Source organism: Ranitomeya imitator, chromosome 6 (genome assembly GCF_032444005.1).
Source record: "Ranitomeya imitator isolate aRanImi1 chromosome 6, aRanImi1.pri, whole genome shotgun sequence".
Lineage (NCBI taxonomy): Eukaryota > Metazoa > Chordata > Amphibia > Anura > Dendrobatidae > Ranitomeya > Ranitomeya imitator.
The window spans coordinates 448,606,128-448,625,078 of NC_091287.1; the positions used below are offsets into that span (position 1 = coordinate 448,606,128).

General features: G+C 48.1%; 1 protein-coding gene across 1 annotated transcript in view; it reads left to right on the plus strand.

Annotated features, from left to right (window-relative positions):
- Positions 1 to 18,951, plus strand: part of SGK3 (serum/glucocorticoid regulated kinase family member 3) — a 120,397-nt gene that overhangs the window by 85,515 nt on the left and 15,931 nt on the right. The window contains exons 8-10 of the mRNA XM_069731430.1: positions 8,037 to 8,094; positions 16,353 to 16,436; positions 16,861 to 16,992. Of these exons, the coding sequence (XP_069587531.1) occupies positions 8,037 to 8,094; positions 16,353 to 16,436; positions 16,861 to 16,992 (274 nt within the window). The remainder of the gene's footprint in view (positions 1 to 8,036; positions 8,095 to 16,352; positions 16,437 to 16,860; positions 16,993 to 18,951) is intronic.

Sequence of the window (18,951 nt, forward strand, 5' to 3'; positions counted from 1 at the left end):
ATAAAATTAGCTCCTCCTCTGCAGTGTACACCCCACCGACTGGCATTAAACTCTTCAGTTTAGCTTAGTGTCAGTAGGAGGTGGACACGGGTCTTTCATTAGACCCTTATCTACCTCAATGTGCGTCGTTTCTTTTCAGGTTTTTTCCGGAGGGATACAGGGTGAGCAGTCACACCTGTATTCCCACAATGCGGACTATGAGTACGGCGTGTACTGCCACCCCGTATCCTCATAGATCCCTCTCCAGGACCAAGATCCTAGCACAGAAGCGTGCTCAGAAGTCCGGTCCTGGCTCCGTCCCCCACCCACTCGCCTACCAGAGCCTGTCGGTTGGAGGAGACGAGGACGTCCATCACAGCTCCGTGGACGTCTCATTCCCCTCAGGTTAGTAACGGCGTGGGATGTTTAGGTGAGTATTTCCCCTCCATTCCCCCGGGATCTTTTCTCCAGATGTCCCCCTGTCCTCCCTCATGGCGTTTATTTTAGAGGGATCCCAGGGACAGCCATAAGCTCTTCTTCCTTAGCGGCCGCAGTTCTCTCCCTGCAGCCGCACAGCCCCTTACAGAGTCACAGCCTAGCAGGCTGCCGCGCCGCTTCCCCCTGCGGTCTCACTGCTCGGGGGCCACAATGCGTCCTGTGTCTGCACGGCGTCCTTGGCAGGATGCCGTGCCACTTACTTTCTGCGGCGCTCCGACGCCGCGATTCTCCGTCGCCGCGATTTTCCGGCGGCGCCGGCCTCTAATTTAGGTCCCGGCTTCTGCCAGGGCCTACTTCTGGCGCCGCGACCCCGCCACTTCCGCTTTCCTGGACAGCCTTGGCAGGCTGCCGCTCTTCTCAGTCCCTGCGGCGCACTGCTCCGGCGCCGCGGTTCCCTTCTCCGGCGGCGCCGGCCTCTAATTTAGGTCCCGGCTTAGGCCGGGGCCTACTTACGGTTTCTCGGCTCCTCACTTCCGGTTCTGCGGGCGGGCTTTTTCCCGCCCGACTTACTGTGCCCTGCCTACCGGCGCCCCTGCGTCTGGCTCCGCCCCCTTCCTCCTGGGACACTCGTCTGGTGTGAGCACCGCTTTGTACCGGCAGCAGCACCAGCTCTCGCAAGCGCACCCGCATCTTCTGTGGGCACAGCTCTATCTGCGCTGAATACAGCTCCTCAGTGCACTCCATCGACAAGTGGGACATCTTCCAGGACCAGGTCCGTGAGTAGCTGCACTGCAGACTGACACCCCCCTCTGCCCACTGTCCCCTAACCCACTGGCATCTTCAGGGTCCCTAAAAATGTCTACCTCTAAAGGGGGCCGCTCTCGTCCCCCTACCTCTTCATCTTCTGCCTTAGTCACGTACTTTGCATGTTCGTCCTGTAACAGCAAACTTCCCTCAGGTCAGTCCTCCCCGCTGTGTCAGTCCTGCAGCAACCCGATTGTTCCCACCGCCCAGGATCCCCCGGCTGTTCCGCCCGAGAGTGATCCCCCCCCCATCCCAGGCTGGGCCGCCTCTCTGTCACAATCGGTGGCCGATTTAACACGGGTATCTCAAACCCTAGTGTCCGCGCTGGATCGGTTACCCCTGCAGACCCCTGCAGTGGCCAGCGGGTCGCAGGAACCGCCGCCCGAGCCCTCCTTGATAAGCCACAAAAGGTCCAGACAGGAACGTCGGTCTGAGTCCTCTTCGCGCTCCATCTCGCCGCTCGGCCCTCCTCCGCGGTTGGTGTCCCACCGATCCTCCTCCCCTGAGTCAGGCGAGGCATTATCTGATGCGCCTTCGGAGGATTCTTCGGAGCTGGATCCTAACCAAATCGCCACCATGAGTGAGACAGTCCAGAACCTCATTGGGGCAATAAACCAAACATGTGGCATCAAGGATCCCTCTACGGAACCCGCAGATCAGGCGGTTTCGTTTAGATTGGCCAAACCACCTTCAAAATTTTTCGCTCCTCATCCTGAATTCGAGGAAATCGTGTCCAGAGAGAGAGAGAGAACCCCACTAGGCGTTTTCAGAGGGGAAAACGCCTGGGTGTGTTATATCCTTTTCCTCCAGAACTTACCGCCAATTGGACGGCCTCTCCCTCGGTGGACCCCCCTGTTTCCAGGCTGTCCACCAACACGGTGCTTCCTCTGTCCGGCGGAGCATCTCTGAAGGATTCTAACGATAGAGTTATAGAATCCTTCGCGAAATCTGCTTTTGAAGCGGCTTCAGCGGCTCTATGTCCAGCTTTTGCGTCCACTTGGGCTTCAAAATCCATCTCAAAATGGGCCAAGGATCTTCGGCGAGGTATCCTGGATGGGGCGCCTCCCGCGCAATTAGCGGAACTTGCCAACCAGATTTCCCACGCTGATGAATACCTGGTTTCCGCCTCCCTGGATGCCGCGTCTTGTGCGGCTCAAGCTTCCAGCAATGCCGTTGCCATGCGCCGGACCGTTTGGCTCAAGGCCTGGCAGGCGGACATGTCCTCCAAAAAGTCCCTCACTAGTCTGCCCTTCCAGGGCTCTCGCCTCTTTGGTTCCCAGCTGGACCAAATAATTAAGGACGCCACCGGGGGTACAAGTTCTCTTCTCCCCCAGGCTAAGCCTCGTCGCCCTCCTCCTAGACGACAGTTTCGTTCTTTTTGGCCTTTTCGTCGCTTCGCTGCGTCAAACTCCTTTTCCCAGCAGCAACAGAGGCCACAGGCACGTCAAGAGAAGAAGGCGGTGTCCTTTAGGCCCACTCCGTCCTGGCGTCCTCGTTTCTCCCAGGGTAGATCCTCCAGGCCCAGGACTGGAAGATCCACCTCGGCATGACTCTCGGCAAGACTCCAGCCCAACTCCCAGATTGAGCGGCCGTCTTCTCCTTTTCAGGGACGTCTGGATTTCCGCAGTAGAGGATGCATGGGTCAGGGAAGTTGTATCCTCGGGATACAAAATAGAGTTCGCTTCCCGACCTCGGGATCGTTTCTTCCAATCCCGTCCTCCAAGAGACCCCGCTCTAGTTCCGGGCTTCTTCTCAGCCATCGCTTCTCTGCTCAAATCCGGGGTAATCATAGTAACATAGTTAGTAAGGCCGAAAAAAGACATTTGTCCATCCAGTTCAGCCTATAATCGTTCCCGTCCCAGAAAAAGAACGCTTCACGGGTTTCTACTCGAATCTTTTTGTGGTACCGAAAAAAGACGGCAAAGTTCGCCCCATTCTGGACCTCAAATTGCTGAACAGGAGAGTTCGCCTGAGACACTTCAGGATGGAATCCCTTCGTTCAGTAATTGCTTCCATGGAGGCTCAGGAGTTTCTATGCTCAATAGATATCCAGGACGCCTACCTCCATGTCCCGATATTTCCCGGACATCACCGTTTCCTGCGCTTTGCAGTGCAACGAGATCATTTTCAGTTCGTCGCCCTGCCGTTCGGTCTTGCAACCGCCCCAAGAGTTTTCACGAAGATCATGGCGGCGCTGATGGCCATCTTGAGAGTCAGAGGCCTGGTCCTAGTTCCATATCTCGACGACATCCTCATCAAGGCTCCGTCCTTCGCTCAGGCCCACGAAAGCCTGTCCATTGTTCTCGACACCTTAGCCCGTTTCGGGTGGCTGGTAAACCGGAAGAAGTCCTGTCTTATTCCTTCTCAGCGCATCATCTTTCTGGGCATGCTTTTCGATACTCGTCAGAGCAGAGTCTTCCTTCCCACAGACAAGAGATCCACTCTGTCGGGACATACGCTTGCTCCAGGGTCCTCGACCTCCCTCCCTCCGTTCGGCCATGAAGGTTCTGGGGAGGATGGTAGCTACATTGGAAGCGATTCCCTTCGCCCAATTCCATTCGCGACCCCTTCAGCAAGCCATTCTGTCTGTGGGACAGGTCGGTCTTCTCCCTGGATCGGCCGATCAGACTCTCCTTTCGGGTCAAGCGGTCTCTCAACTGGTGGTCGACGTCACCTCTCATCTCCCAGGGCAGGTCCTTCCTTCCGGTTCACTGGCAGGTGGTGACAACGGACGCCAGCCTGATCGGCTGGGGTGCGGTTTTTCGCCACCTGACGGTTCAGGGCCGCTGGTCGCCGCAGGAGTCATCTCTGCCGATCAACGTCCTCGAAATTCGGGCCATCTTCCTGTCCCTCCGCCACTGGGAAAGGATCCTCAGGGGCCTTCCAGTCCGGATCCAGACGGACAACGCCACAGCTGTGGTATATGTCAACCATCAGGGGGGGACTCGGAGCTGCTTGGCCCTTGCCGAGGTATCCAAGATCCTCCTTTGGCAGAGGCAACGGTTCCGGTGATATCCGCGGTGCATATCCCCGGCGTGGAAACTGGGCCGCCGACTTCCTCAGCCGCGAGGGCCTCGCGGCAGGGGAATGGTCCTTGCATCCGGAGGTCTTCCATCAGATTTGTCTTCGATGGAACTCCGGATGTGGATCTTACGGCGTCCCGAGTCAACAGGAAGGTTCCGCAGTTCGTCTCCAGGTCCCGCGATCCTCTCGCAGTGGGCGTCGATGCTCTGGCCATTCCTTGGTCACAGTTCGAGCTGCCCTACCTGTTCCCACCCCTTCCATTACTTCCCAAACTGTTGAAGAAGATCAAAGCGGAAGGGGTGCCGGTCATCCTGATCTCCCCGGATTGACCCAGGAGAGCTTGGTTCGCGGAGCTCGTCAACCTTCTCGCGGACGCTCCCTGGCGCCTTCCAGACAGGCCCGATCTGCTGTCCCAGGGTCCGATCTGCCACCCGAATTCTCGGTCGCTCAGTTTAACGGCGTGGCTGTTGAGACCGCGGTTCTGAGAGCGTCCGGCCTTTCGGACCGGGTGATTCACACCATGATTCAGGCTCGGAAGCCTTCGTCTTCCAGGACCTACTACCGCACCTGGAAGGCCTACTTCCGGTGGTGCGAGTCCAACCGCGTTCCGCCTATGGTTTTTTCCCTGCCTTCTCTTTTGGCCTTCCTTCAGGCAGGACTGGATTCGGGCCTGGCTCTTAGTTCCCTGAAGGGTCAGGTCTCTGCGCTTTCCATCCTCTTTCAGAAGACCTTGGCCTCTCGGCCACAGGTTAAGACCTTCTTTCAGGGGGTAGCCCACGCCGTCCCGCCGTACAGGGCCCCTGTGGAGGCATGGGACCTAAACCTGGTACTGGACGTTCTGAAGGTTTCTCCCTTTGAACCTCTTAGAGGAATCTCCCTATCAGTTTTATCATGAAAGGTAGCCTTTCTTGTGGCCATCACGTCCATTCGCCGCGTTTCCGAGCTGGCGGCCCTGTCTTGCCGCCCTCCGTTTTTGGTCATTCACCAGGACAAGGTGGTCTTCCGGCCCCCACCTTCTTTTCTTCCTAAGGTGGTTTCCACCTTCCACCTCAACGAGGACATCGTTCTACCTTCCTTTTGTCCAGCTCCGACTCATCCTCTGGAGCGATCGTTGAACAAGCTGGACCTTGTCAGGGCTGTGAGGATCTATCTGGACAGAACGTCCACTTTCCGGAAGACGGATTCCTTTTTCGTCATTCCTGATGGCACGCGCAGAGGCCAGCCGGCTTCTAAAGCGACTATTGCTCGATGGATCAGAATGGCAATCTTGGAGGCTTACCGGGTCAAGAACAGAGTGCCCCCTCCTGGGATTAAGGCTCACTCTACCCGGGCAGTCGGCGCCTCCTGGGCGGTGCACCACAGGGCTTCCGCCCTACAGCTGTGCAAAGCGGCAACTTGGTCTTCCATCCACACGTTCGCCAAATTTTACAAGGTCCATACCTACGCATCGGCGGACGCCAGCCTAGGCAGAAGGATCCTGCAGGCGGCAGTGGTGAGTCCTCTGACCTGATGGAAGTCTGTTTTTCCCGCCCTTGGGACTGCTTTGGGACGTCCCATGGTTCCTGTGTCCCCCAATGAGAGGCGATAAAGAAAACAGGATTTTTGGTTGCTTACCGTAAAATCTGTTTCTTGAAGCCTCCATTGGGGGACACAGCACCCTCCCAATGTTTTTGTTATATGTTCTCTGACTGTTCTCACGTTTACAGTTCTCAAGTTTGTGGTTATGGTTTTTCAACCTTGTTCTTTCTCCTACTGCTTTCTCACTATAACTGAAGAGTTTAATGCCAGTCGGTGGGGTGTACACTGCAGAGGAGGAGCTAATTTTTTTATTTGCATAGTGTCAGCCTCCTAGTGGCAGCAGCATACACCCATGGTTCCTGTGTCCCCCAATGGAGACTTCAAGAAACAGATTTTACGGTAAGCAACCAAAAATCCTGTTTTTCTACGGTTCCATCAAGATAAGGTGGTGCTCAGGCCAGCACCAACCTTTTTACCAGAGGTGATTTCCTCGTTCCACATTAACGAGGACATCGTCTTGCCTTATTTTTGCCCAGCGCCAAAGCACCGTGTGGAAAAAGCTCTCCATACGTAAGATCTAGTGAGAGCGCTGAGAAGGTACATTTCACGGCACCTTTTCGGCAGACTGATGCGCTGTTTGTCCTCCCTGAGGGTCGCAGGAAAGGACTCGCTGCCTCGAGATCGACCATGGCCAGGTGGATAAGATCGGCTATTCAGGAGGCCTACTGCGTCAAGGGCATGGTCGTTCCGGCTGGAATCAAAGCACATTACACTCGGGCAGTGGGGGCTTTCTGGGCGCTTCGGCACCAGGCTTCAGCAGAACAGGTTTGCAAGGCTGCAACCTGATCTAGTTTGCATACCTTTTCCAAACATTAAAATATCCACAGTCAGACTTCTGCAGATGAAAGTCTGGGTAGAAGGATTCTTCAGGCAGCAGTAGCGCACTTATAGCCAGCAGATGCCTGGATGCTATACCGGTGAGTTAATTTCCCACCCAGGGACTGCTTTAGGATATCCCACAGTCCTGTGTCCCCCAATGAGGCGAAGGAGAAATAGGGATTTTTGTGTTACTCACCGTAAAATCCTTTTCTCCGAGACGCTCATTGGGGAACACAGCTCCCTCCCTGTTGGCCAGATGACTCTTTTCTGTTTTCCCTTGACTTTATCAGTCGGTGGGGTTGTTTCTAGACATGTTGTTTCGGTATTAATGCGGATTTATTTTTTGTTCTCGTACTGCTTTTGCACCAAACTGGGTTCACCTGCGGCCAGTGTCAAGGTGTATACAGCGGAGGAGGAGCTAAACTTTTTTTATGCTTACTTAGTGTCAGCCTCCTGGCAGCAGTAGCATGCACCCACAGTCCTGTGTCCCCCAATGAGCGTCTCGGAGAAAAGGATTTTACGGTGAGTAACACAAAAATCCCTATTTTTCACCCATAGGAAACAATATACGGTATATACTAGTGCCTGATGCCATTTCCAGAGCATATTCATCTGTGGGAAAAAAACAAAATGTTCTTCTGAACAGCCCAGTTGGCCCTAGAGCTGTCTGTGTGATGCTATTTTTTTTCATGGATAGCGCTCAGACTGAAAACTTGCGTGTGTGAACGTACCCTTACAAAGTTCTATCCCGAATGGGGGGGGGGAAAAAAAGTTATAAAATAATTAATCTTTATTCTATCGGTACATTTCTGTATGTACTTCCCCTGAAGTGCAGCTATGCTTGTCAGCATATTAGAAATTGTGTATTTTTGTTTTTCGAGTAACATTTAATACAGATGGGACTTGTAAAAAGGTCTGTGGGATGGGTGGACAGATAAAGTCTGATTTCCAAATGGTGTGAACATTTAGCTGACCGGTTGTGAGCGACTCGGTGATGTAACCCCCATCTGCATGTTTACACAATGTACCAGCAGGACACCATTGCATCACATACATCTGGACTGGGAGTCCTGCTAAATATTTCGGCCTCTTGTCAGGAAGTTTTCTGTTACTTAGACTTGTGTTTCAGATGTTGGAAGGGTTAAACAAGCTGAAGTTTAGTGTAAAAGATGAGAACAAATGGAATTAATTTGAAAATATTGTTTTCGTGAGCGAGTAATAGGTACTGGGATCAAACTTCCATCTCTGATGTGGTTGGAAAATGCATAGTTAGTGAATTTATACACAGCCAAGATAAAATGGGACAAAATATAGGACAAATGGAGCATGCAGTGTTTTCCTTCTGTTTCTAATAAAAGAAAGTGCTGATTGTGTAATGTTCTCTCCCATAACAGCGCCAAGCCTTCAGACTTCGAATACCTCAGACTGATCGGGAAAGGAAGCTTTGGCAAGGTGAGATTCTTGTCTGCAGATAAGTATACATGTTGTAAAGGGGTTTAATGCAAAAAAAAAACCCACTACATTAATGTATTGCATAATCTAAAAAAATGTATGCTTTGAAACAAGTATGGCTTTTTGCTTAGCATTCACATTATGGGACAGTCAAAAAGGAATTTATGTGGGGGCATTGACCACCTGCAGACCACCTCAGACACAGGATTTCGAAAAGACTGTAACATAACCCCAACAATTTAAAATATATATTTGCAAGCCAATATAGTATATATCACTAATGGTCAGAGCACCATTCTCCTCACCAGAGCGGTTAGTCTGCACTTCTAAGGATGAGTTCACATGATGTTCTGTTTGTCTGTTCCTAAAATTAAAACAGAATTCATGCCAAAAACTGATTGGTTTGCTACCCCATTAATTGTTAAAGTCCACCTAGATTGAAGTTGTTGTTTTTAGTGCATCATTCAAAACTTTTTATTCCAAACGGATACCAACCAGAAACCCGAGTAACCCCAGTCTACCTGCTTGCATCAATCAGGGTGCTTTCGCATTGCATTCTCTGTCCCCGTTGGGGCACACATCCAAATTACCCCGCAAAATGGCATTTGGATGCATGCGCTGACAGGGCCATAGACTGTAATGGTGACAGCAGAGCGAGCTTGATCTCTGACGTGCCCCATTTTTGGGAGTGTATGCCTACAGGAGGCGGACACTCAGACACAGTAGACTGCTTCTGAGTATTCGCCTCCTGTAGGCGTACACTCTCCAAAAAAGTGCACAGCAGAGAGAACATGAGCATTTACAGTCTATTGGACTCATCTGCATATCCTTTTTGGAAAGTTACCTTATGAGGGGTAGGCAGTCGGACGTATGCCCTGACGGGAACACAGAACCCAATGTGACAGCTCCTTTAGACAAAAACTGACCTGTTTATAAGGTCTCATTTAGATGTACAACTTCTCTGTATTTTTCGTGGATAGCACTTTTACTTATTCTATGGGGCTGCTCACGTATCTGATGTATTAATTTTTTTTTTTGTGGACCAAGTGGTCTTCACAAAATCGCTGAGAGATGTCAGATATTGATCAGTTTCTGATCAAAATCAGCAATGCCTATGGGCCGGTGAAAAAAAATCTGACTGCTCGGATTTCATTCTTGTACAGTCAGTCTTTCATGGATTGATGAGATAGAAGAAGCTGGGGAATCTTTTCTTTTTTCCTCATCCGAAAAACTGCTGAATCTTGGGCCAAACTCTGATGGGAAAATCTGACACACTGACCAAACTCGCTGACATCTAAAACGGAAAAGACAAATGAAATTCCCAAATAAACATATCAAGTTAACCAAAATAGAACATGCTTTTTTTTAAGCAGACTCTGGTGATTTTCTTTTTAGATTTTTGTCCGGTTCTGTCAAAAATTTGTGGATCTGCTAGTTGTTCATCAGCATTTTGCAGCTGTACTGCCTTTGCCTTTATCATGTGGGGGCTGTCAGCATCCTGCATTGTATTGCTACTGTGAGCAGATGTTAGTAGGTGTGTCCTTATTTTCTTTGGTGTGGCTGATTAGCAAAGATGAAGGGAAAAAAAAAACCTGCATCACTTCTTTCCGTGAGTTGGGTGTTGTAATGCAGATCAGACCCACTGAAGTGAGTGTGGCTAAATTAGAATGTCACGCTCGACCTGTGGAAAGGTGTGACTGATATTGGAAGTTTTTCTTAACATATACAGTACAACCACTTTAAGGGTAAGTTCACACTAGGCATTTTTTCAGCGTTTTTTTCTCTGATCGCCCATGACGGCACCACGGAGAGAGGGGATCCGCCCACCAAGGACAGGAAACCTACGGATAAAAAGGCGGTACCACTCTCCTGCATCAGTTGGTTTCCTGTCCTTGATGGGAGACCTACGGACTTACCAGTCAGCGTTGGAATTCCGGGGCCAACCAGTCCGATTCAGGCAGCTGGGGTCCCTCTGCCTCGGCTGGGGTGGTGACCCGAGGCACCACCGCTGGGGGCTAGTGGGCCTCAAGGGTGCGTGGAGGAGGTGACAAGGAGTTCGCGGTCACCTCCTCAGGTAAGATGCAGCAGCGGCAACATCCAGGGGGGTCCCTCTGTGGTTGCGGGAGGTGCGGCGTGGCCCTCCCCTAGCTCGCGTCAGCCTGCACACTGCAACGCCATCGGGCTTGCAGAGCCGCGCAATAGGGGTCTGCATAGGACCGGGGGTGCCGGTCAGCAGCGCCATATCTGTACTCCGGGCGCCATCTTGGAAAGTCGGCGCATGCCCGGAACTGCGCTGGTCTCGCGAGACGCCGGGGCGCCGCGGAAGCGACTGCGCAGGCGTCGGCGCTCCTCGCCGTAGCTGGGATCCCGACATGACGCTTAGGCGTTCTACAAGACGCAGGAGCGTCTGCGCAGGCGCCAGCGTTTCAGCGCTCCTCGTGCCGGCCGGGCGCTACTGCGCAGGCGCCGGGAAGTAAAAAAAAAAAAAAAAGAGGAGCAGCGGGAAAGTTTAAATGGGAGGATTTACTTCCCCCCAGTGGCTCTGCAGTATATTGGCAGGAGCCTCAGGAGCAGTCGTGTCAGCGCCAGCGTAGCAAGTGTTGTTTTGCGCAGACCAGCAGCAGCAGTATGAGCGACCCGGCATCTCCCTTGCCTGAATCACCTCCACCTATAGCATCGCCGCAGCAGCAAAAAAGGCGGCAGCAGAAAGGTTACCAGGACACCAGCAAAGAACGCCAAAGGTCTCAACACAGCAAGGAGTCCAGCACGGCGTCGGGGAAAAAGCCAGAGGCTGAGAATTCCCAACCGGTATTTATGGGTCCTGGAGGTGGTAAGTTGATCTTCGTGAAAGTTAGAGACAGTAAGATTATTATTTGTCTCTTTTAGGGAAGGAAAAGCGTAGGTAAAACCAAGCACAAGGTCTGTGCCATCTGTAAAGAGGATCTTCCACTCGCCTGGGAGAAGCAGCTATGTAATTCCTGCATACAGCAGACGGTATCAGAAAGCCTGCCCGGGTTTGCAACAGATCTTAAAAACCTGATTAAAGAGCAGGTGGAAGACACCTTTAAATCCCTTAAAAGGGGAAAAAAACGGAGAAGGACCAGGCACAGGTCCCCGTCCCCAGTCTCTAAATCTGACAGCGATAGTGCGAGTTCGGTATCCTCCGACTCCTCCTCCGCGTCTTCGTCATCCACTTCTTCCTCAGGAGGTCACAATTGTTTCCCATTAGAGGACACTGATGGCCTCATAAAGGCAGTGAGGAGTACTATGGGGTTAGTAGACTCCCACCCTAAAAAATCAGCACAAGACATTATGTTTGGGGGCTTAGAACAAAAAAAGAGGAGAGCTTTTCCGCTTAATGAAACAATTGCAGCGCTAATCAAAAAGGAATGGAAAAAAACCCATGAAAAAGACTCTCCTAACTCCCAAAAGGAAATACCCCTTTGAGGATGAATCCTGCTCCTTTTGGGAAAAAGCCCCCAAATTAGATGTAGCAATAGCGAAAGCATCAAAGAAATTCGCTCTCCCGTTCGAGGACATGGGGGTCCTAAAAGACCCTATGGACAAGAAGGCGGATGCCTTCCTCAAGGGCTCTTGGGAGTCAGCGGGAGGAGGCCTGAAACCGGCAGTGGCAGCAGCATGCACATCTCGCTCCCTAATGATCTGGTTGAATCAACTAGAGGGTCAATTAAAGGGGAAAACTTCCCGAGACTTGATGCTGAAGACATTACCCGTAATAAGGGGAGCTGCGGCCTTTCTGGCTGACGCCTCGGCAGACTCTATAAGATTAGCTGCCAGGTCGGCAGTATTTGCTAATGCGGCCAGGCGTGCCCTCTGGCTTAAGAATTGGCCTGGCGATCTACAAACAAAAACAAAATTGTGTACTATCCCCTGCGAAGGGGAGTTTTTGTTCGGTTCCACATTAGATGATATCTTGGAAAAAGCAGGGGACAAGAAAAAGTCCTTTCCCTCTCTAGGTCTCCCCTCTTACCGGAAGCCCTTTCGGAACAAGAGGTTTTTCCGTAAGAACCCTGGGAGAGGCCAGGGAAAGTGGGAGGATAAGAGGAACAAGAACAAGGGGTTCATCTTTAACAAAAACCCCAGCGATACCAAGAAGCCTTCTCAATGAAGGTTCGCCCCAGGTGGGAGGGAGATTATCTCTCTTTCTCCCAGCCTGGAAAAAGATTACCTCCAGTCAATGGATTCTAAACATCATAGAATCAGGTCTGAGGCTGACATTCAAAAAATGGCCCCGTCCCTCTTTTACGATGACATCTATAAGATCTTCGGCAGAAGAACAGCTGGCACTGGAAAACGAGGTCATCGGGCTAGTAAAAAAGGGAGTACTCCTGGAGGTTCCCCCACAAGAAAGAGGGCAAGGGTACTATTCCCCTCTATTCCTGAGGAAGAAACCAGACGGTTCCTTCAGGACCATTATAAATCTAAAAAAACTAAACGATTACTTGGACGTTCAAGCATTCAAGATGGAAACGATAAAATCATCTATCAAAATGTTGTTTCCCCAATGCTTCATGGTGGTCCTGGACCTAAAGGAGGCATATTATCACGTCCCAATACACAAGGATCACCAGAGGTTCCTCAGGATGGCAGTTCACATCAGGGGAGTCCTAAATCACTTCCAATTTTCAGCTCTACCATTTGGCCTTGCCATAGCCCCGAGGGTTTTCACAAAGCTGATAGCAGAGGTAATGGCTCACCTCAGGGAAGAAAATACCCTAATCGTTCCATATCTGGACGATTTCTTGGTGATAGGCTCCTCCCCGCAACATTGCGAGGATCAACTGGCAATAGTGATGCATTCTTTAAAGGAATTGGGCTGGCTAATAAACGTAGGGAAGTCCAGACTAATGCCTTCTCAGGTCCAGGAGTACATAGGTCTCACTCTAGACTCCAAAAAGATGGAGTGTCGGCTCCCAGAGAACAAGATACAAAAACTAAAAAGTTTAGTATCAAGAACCCAATCTCTCCCCTCCATAACACTCCGTCAGGCCATGTCCCTCTTAGGCTCCATGACCTCTTGTATTCCAGCGGTCCAGTGGGCCCAATTACATTCGAGAGTCCTTCAATGGCAGATATTATCGGAGCAAATCCATCTAGGAGGGCATTTAGACGGGCAGTTGACTCTATCTCCTCGCACCAATCACTCTCTAACATGGTGGAAATCGCAAGAAAATCTTTCCCAGGGAGTCCCATGGGTAATTCAGGTCTCGAAAGTCCTGACTACAGACGCAAGCCCTTCAGGGTGGGGGGCCCATCTGGGCGACCTAGTAGCCCAGGGCATTTGGTCTCCATCTCTGGTAAACAAATCCTCCAACATGAAGGAACTCCTTGCAGTAAAATTTGGCCTTCAAGAATTCTTGGGGGTCCTTCACTCTCACCATGTAAGAGTAATGTCGGACAACCGGGTGGTAGTATCTTACCTAAATCACCAGGGGGGTACCCGTTCCAAAAATCTAATGGAAGTGACCGACTCAATCCTGCAAATAGCCGAGAGCAATCTCTTATCCCTAACAAGCCTACACATAAAGGGAGTAGACTATTACAAAGCAGACTTCCTCAGCCGGTCCAGCCTAAAACAGGGGGAATGGGAACTAAATCGGTCAATATTCACCCAGATCACAGAAAGATGGGGTGTTCCCAAAATAGATCTCTTTGCGAGCCATCTAAACAAAAAAGTAGCCTCCTTTTGCTCCCTATCTCCTCTGGGGAACCCAGTAGCGGTGGACGCTTTCCTGATATCTTGGGGTCACCATCTTGTCTATGCCTTCCCTCCTCTTATTCTGATTCCAGCAGTGCTGAGGAAGATTCGGGAGGACGGGGCGCTGGTCATCCTAATTGCCCCGTTCTGGCCGAAGAGACCTTGGTTCTCATGGATGAGGAAGATGTCAATATCCGACCCTTGGGTATTACCAGACCTTCAGGATCTATTGTCGCAGGGCCCAGTCTGTCACCCTCGAGTCAAGAACTTGCACTTGACAGCTTGGCTCTTGAAAGGAAATTATTAGAGAGCAGAGGGTTCTCTCCGGGGCTAATCTCAACCCTGTTACAAAGTAGGAAGCCGGTTACAACAAAACAATACGGCAAGGTATGGAAAAAATTTCTGTCTTCTTCAGGTGTAAGAATAGGGAAAGAAATTCCCCTTACTTCCATACTAGAATTCCTACAAAATGGGTTGGAGATGGGGTTGGCCACTAGTACCCTAAAAGTTCATGTGGCAGCTTTGGGAGCCCTATTCAATTTTGACTTGGCTTCAAACAGATGGGTCTCTAGATTTATCAGGGCAGCAGGAAGATCGAGGCCTCTTCCAGTAAAAGTTGTTCCTCAATGGGACTTAAACTTGGTCCTTAAAGCCCTGACTAGTACTCCATTTGAACCATTACGCGAAGCTTCACTGAAAAATTTATCTCTAAAAACTGCTCTGTTAGTCGCCCTCACTTCTGCCCGTAGGGTTAGCGACTTACAGGCTCTCTCAGCTAATCCTCCCTACACACAATTTCTAGAGGATAGAGTCATTTTAAAAATAGACCCAGCATATCTACCGAAAGTGGCTTCAAAATTTCACAGGTCCCAAGAGATATCTCTCCCCTCCTTCTGTCCCAACCCTAAAAATAAGGAGGAACAAACATTACATACACTAGATGTAAAAAGGTGTCTCTTACATTACATAGAAGCCACTAGAGAGAGTAGGGAGGATCCCTCTCTGTTTGTGTGTTTCCAGGGTCCCCGGAAGGGGAAAAAAGCATCCAAAGCCACCATAGCAAGATGAATCACGGACGCCATCAGTCTCTCATACTCGGCAAGTGGGATGACCGTTCCCGGGGAGGTTAAGGCTCACTCAACAAGGGCAGTGGCAACTTCCTGGGCGGAGAAAGCCGGAGCTTCCATAGACCAGATATGTAGAGCTGCTACCTGGTCTTCACCATCCACATTCTATAGGCACTATAGATTGGACCTAATCTCCTCTTCAGACCTTACTTTCGGTAAAAGGGTTCTGGAGGCGGTGGTCCCTCCCTGAATGTACTATCTATGCAATTCTCTCCGTGGTGCCGTCATGGGCGATCAGAGAAAAATATAGTTCTTACCGATAACGGTATTTCTCTGAGCCCATGACGGCACCCGTACATTCCCTCCCTTCACTTATGGGTGCGCACATCAAATTAGTGCCATAGTCTATTTATAGTCTTTAAACACGCGGTATCTCGTTATGATAAACAGTTAAAATTTACAAATGTTTTAGTAGTCTCCCATCGTTCTCTATGTAAAACAACTGATGCAGGAGAGTGGTACCGCCTTTTTATCCGTAGGTTTCCTGTCCTTGGTGGGCGGATCCCCTCTCTCCGTGGTGCCGTCATGGGCTCAGAGAAATACCGTTATCGGTAAGAACTATATTTTTCTGCAGCAAAACCTGATCTCTTGGCAGGAAGGAAGCAAAGGAAATAAGCTTTTTTTTTTTTTTTTTTTTTTTTTTGCAGCTTTTTTTATGCGCTCTTGCTGCAGTTTTATCTTTTGAGCATGCTGATAAAGCTTAGTTGTGGGGAAAAAAGGTCATATTCCATAGAATCAGGATTTGGCACAAAAAATACAGCAAAAGCTGACACCTGCGTTTTTTTGTGTGCATTTTTTCAGTGTTTTATCATCACCTATTCAAGCCAATGGGTAAAAAACACTGAACGTGACATGCTCCATGTCCAAAAAAACATGCATAGCACAAAATATCAATGATAAAAAAAAAAAAAATGTGCATGAGATTTCTGAAATCTCATGGGCTTTGCTGGTACTGTAAAACACAGCTGAAAATGTGCATAAATGCAGCAAAAACACCCAGTGTAAACTTGGCCTAAGCAAGTAATGAATAATATGAGTCTTGCTTTGGCACCAATACGGTTTCAAGGGTAAGGCGGTTTTTCACAAGTAATCTGCTCAAAAAATCTCTGTGAAAACTACCCACAGACTGTGTCCCATTGTTTTCAGTGGAAACAGTTCTGAAGGTTTTGTCACTCATTGATGCAGAATCTGTCAGGTGGCCACACATAAATTAATCGTATTAAATGGTGCTGATCTGCATGTGGATCTGCGGCAGAAATCCAAGTGTCAGATTTGGGCTTCTGACTCCTATACCAATTTGGATTCTTCCAATACTGTCATGCTTCTTGTGAATGTACTTTAACTAGTAGTTTACCATTCTTCAGGGGGATAATACATGATTTTTTTTTTATTTTTTTACTTTCTTTTTCTAGGTCGTCCTTACAAGAGGGAAACTTGACGGGAAATATTATGCTGTAAAGATTTTACAGAAGAAAGTTATTCTGAACAAGAAAGAGGTGTGTGGTGTTAAAGTACAGAATTAGGTTGTATCGAATCTGAACTGTGGATCCAAATCCTACAGTTAGATTTCCCACTAGTTTCCTATAATTTGCAAACCAATGTATAGAACATACAGCAATAAACCAACTTGTAGTTGTTGGACTCCTATTTTACTGGCTGTGTGCTATTGTGTGGAGAAATTCAGAACTAGACCGCATTTATTGCCTAAGAAATGGGTCATACACCAAGAAATCACTGAGGGTCCGAGCCGCACACAAACCTAAGAATTACCTGCAATACCAGCTCTACATTAAACATTTCATAAACTAGGAAATAAGTCTAAATCTAATTTACCGTAATACACTGTTAGGATTAATGATTTAATAGAAACATGATGTATCCTTTGCATTTAAGATCTATACATATTTTTATTTTTTGTAGCAAAAGCACATTATGGCTGAGCGAAACGTGCTGCTAAAAAATGTCCAGCATCCTTTTTTGGTGTGTCTCCATTACTCATTCCAGACCTCAGATAAACTGTTTTTCGTATTGGATTTCATCAATGGTGGAGAGGTAAGATCTTGAGAGGAGCCCTGAGTTATGGCCAAAAACACCATTGTGTAGACCCATACTAATGCATAGCACTGCCAATTTAAATGGTATAATTGCGGCGTGTAAGACTTCACATAGAAATATTTAGCAGCAAAATAAAGATATTTGTCTGTAATTTCAAGATATTTTTCTGTGTGTATATAATCTGTTGAATATGGCTCGCAAGGTGCAAACGTTTGGAGACCTCTCCCATAAAGTAAAAAACTAACAATCTCAAAGATTTATTTTTTCCTTTTCCATTTTAGTTTTTTCTTTTTATTTGTTCTTTTTGAGCAATGTCCTATTTGGTTTTTTTTCTCCACTATATCATCCACATGGATGTCGGGTGGCTTTCCCAAGTAATGCTGCACTTCACTCATTTTACTTGTTAATTGGAAAACATGGTTGATCTGCTGTTGATGAAACGGTTGCATAACATTATAACAAATAGTGACATAAAAGCTATGGGTTATTTAGTTTTTAGGGGAATTTTATTGAGCAAACACGTGTTTTATAGCATACACAATATTGTTACACTGCATATAATAATCTTTATTTTTATATAGCGCTAACATATTCCGCAGCGCTTTACAGTTTGCACACATTATCTGGATTATATGGAAGAGTTGGGCTGCAGTCACATTAGAATCTAAAAATTCAGTCCGATGTTGATCCAGAAAAGTAGGATAAGTTTCATGCAAGTACAATCTGACATGCATATGCAATGCGTTTTTAACATCCGCTTTTGTTTTTATCAGATTGCACTCGTCCGATTTATTTGCTCATATGAGCGAGCCATAAGATACACACATGACATTCTTTTCCCTTTTAGTTATAAGAGAGGAAGAGATTAATGTCCAATTTCACTTCCTCAGATAACTTCTCTGTTTTATACATTGGTAATCTTTTTCAGTTCTAGGAAGTACAAAATGCAACAGAGTTGTGTAATATGTCTCTTATGATCCATAAATCAGAAAACACTACTCACAAACTATATCTCTTAAGGTCCTGCAGACAGTGATGTGGATTGAAACTTACTGGCCTCAAATCAAAATCCCCAACAGGCTACAAACTATTTGGGACAGGTACCTTTCGGTCCCCACTAGGCAGATGCAACTGCAACCCTTGTACCTAATATAGTTATGCCCTGACTGTATATTCACCCTAAGTTCTCTCATGCTAAGCTTATAGGTAGAAAGCCCCCTACTATTAATTTGGCTTTGTGTTAGAACTAAATAGATCTTTTTATACAGTTTCTATCAAACCTTTTGACATAATCAAAATCGCACATTGCTTTATAAGCTGTGTGTTACTTAAAATGTAAGAGTTGTTTGCTGTAGAAAGCCCATTATATAATTCACTGTGAAAGTCGCCTGCTTGGAATGTTACCGTACATTTTTATTTACTAGAGCTTGGAGAGTCCCTGCACTCACAGTTCTGGAGGACTGTCCATTTTGTTATAGATAGGTTGATATAATCAGAGGCATCTCACACACAGTAGTGGATTCTCAGCGCAGGATCTTAGACAACCGGCTTGTCTGTGGGTAAAACATAGCAATAAATACCCTGCAAGTGTCTGTGTGTGTGTGTATGTATGTATACACACACACACACACACACACACACACACATATATAATTTTTTTTTTTTTTTTCCATTTATTTATTTATTTTTTTGCTTCTGTCATTTGATGGGATACTGTTATTTTTGTTGTTTTTTTTTCTTGCTTCTCCGGTCCAATGTCATGCTTCCCGGTAGTAAATAATAAAGATGCAAATTTTCCTTCTAACAGTCTGGGTGTGTGCCACTGAACTTCTGTGTTTTGATTTGCGTTTTTTCCTCTATAATTCTGGCTAATCAAAACATGCCCATGCCATAAAGGGCGTAAAAAGCAAACGCCCCCAGAGAAGATCCAGAATCTGTGCAACATTGGCTATTGGA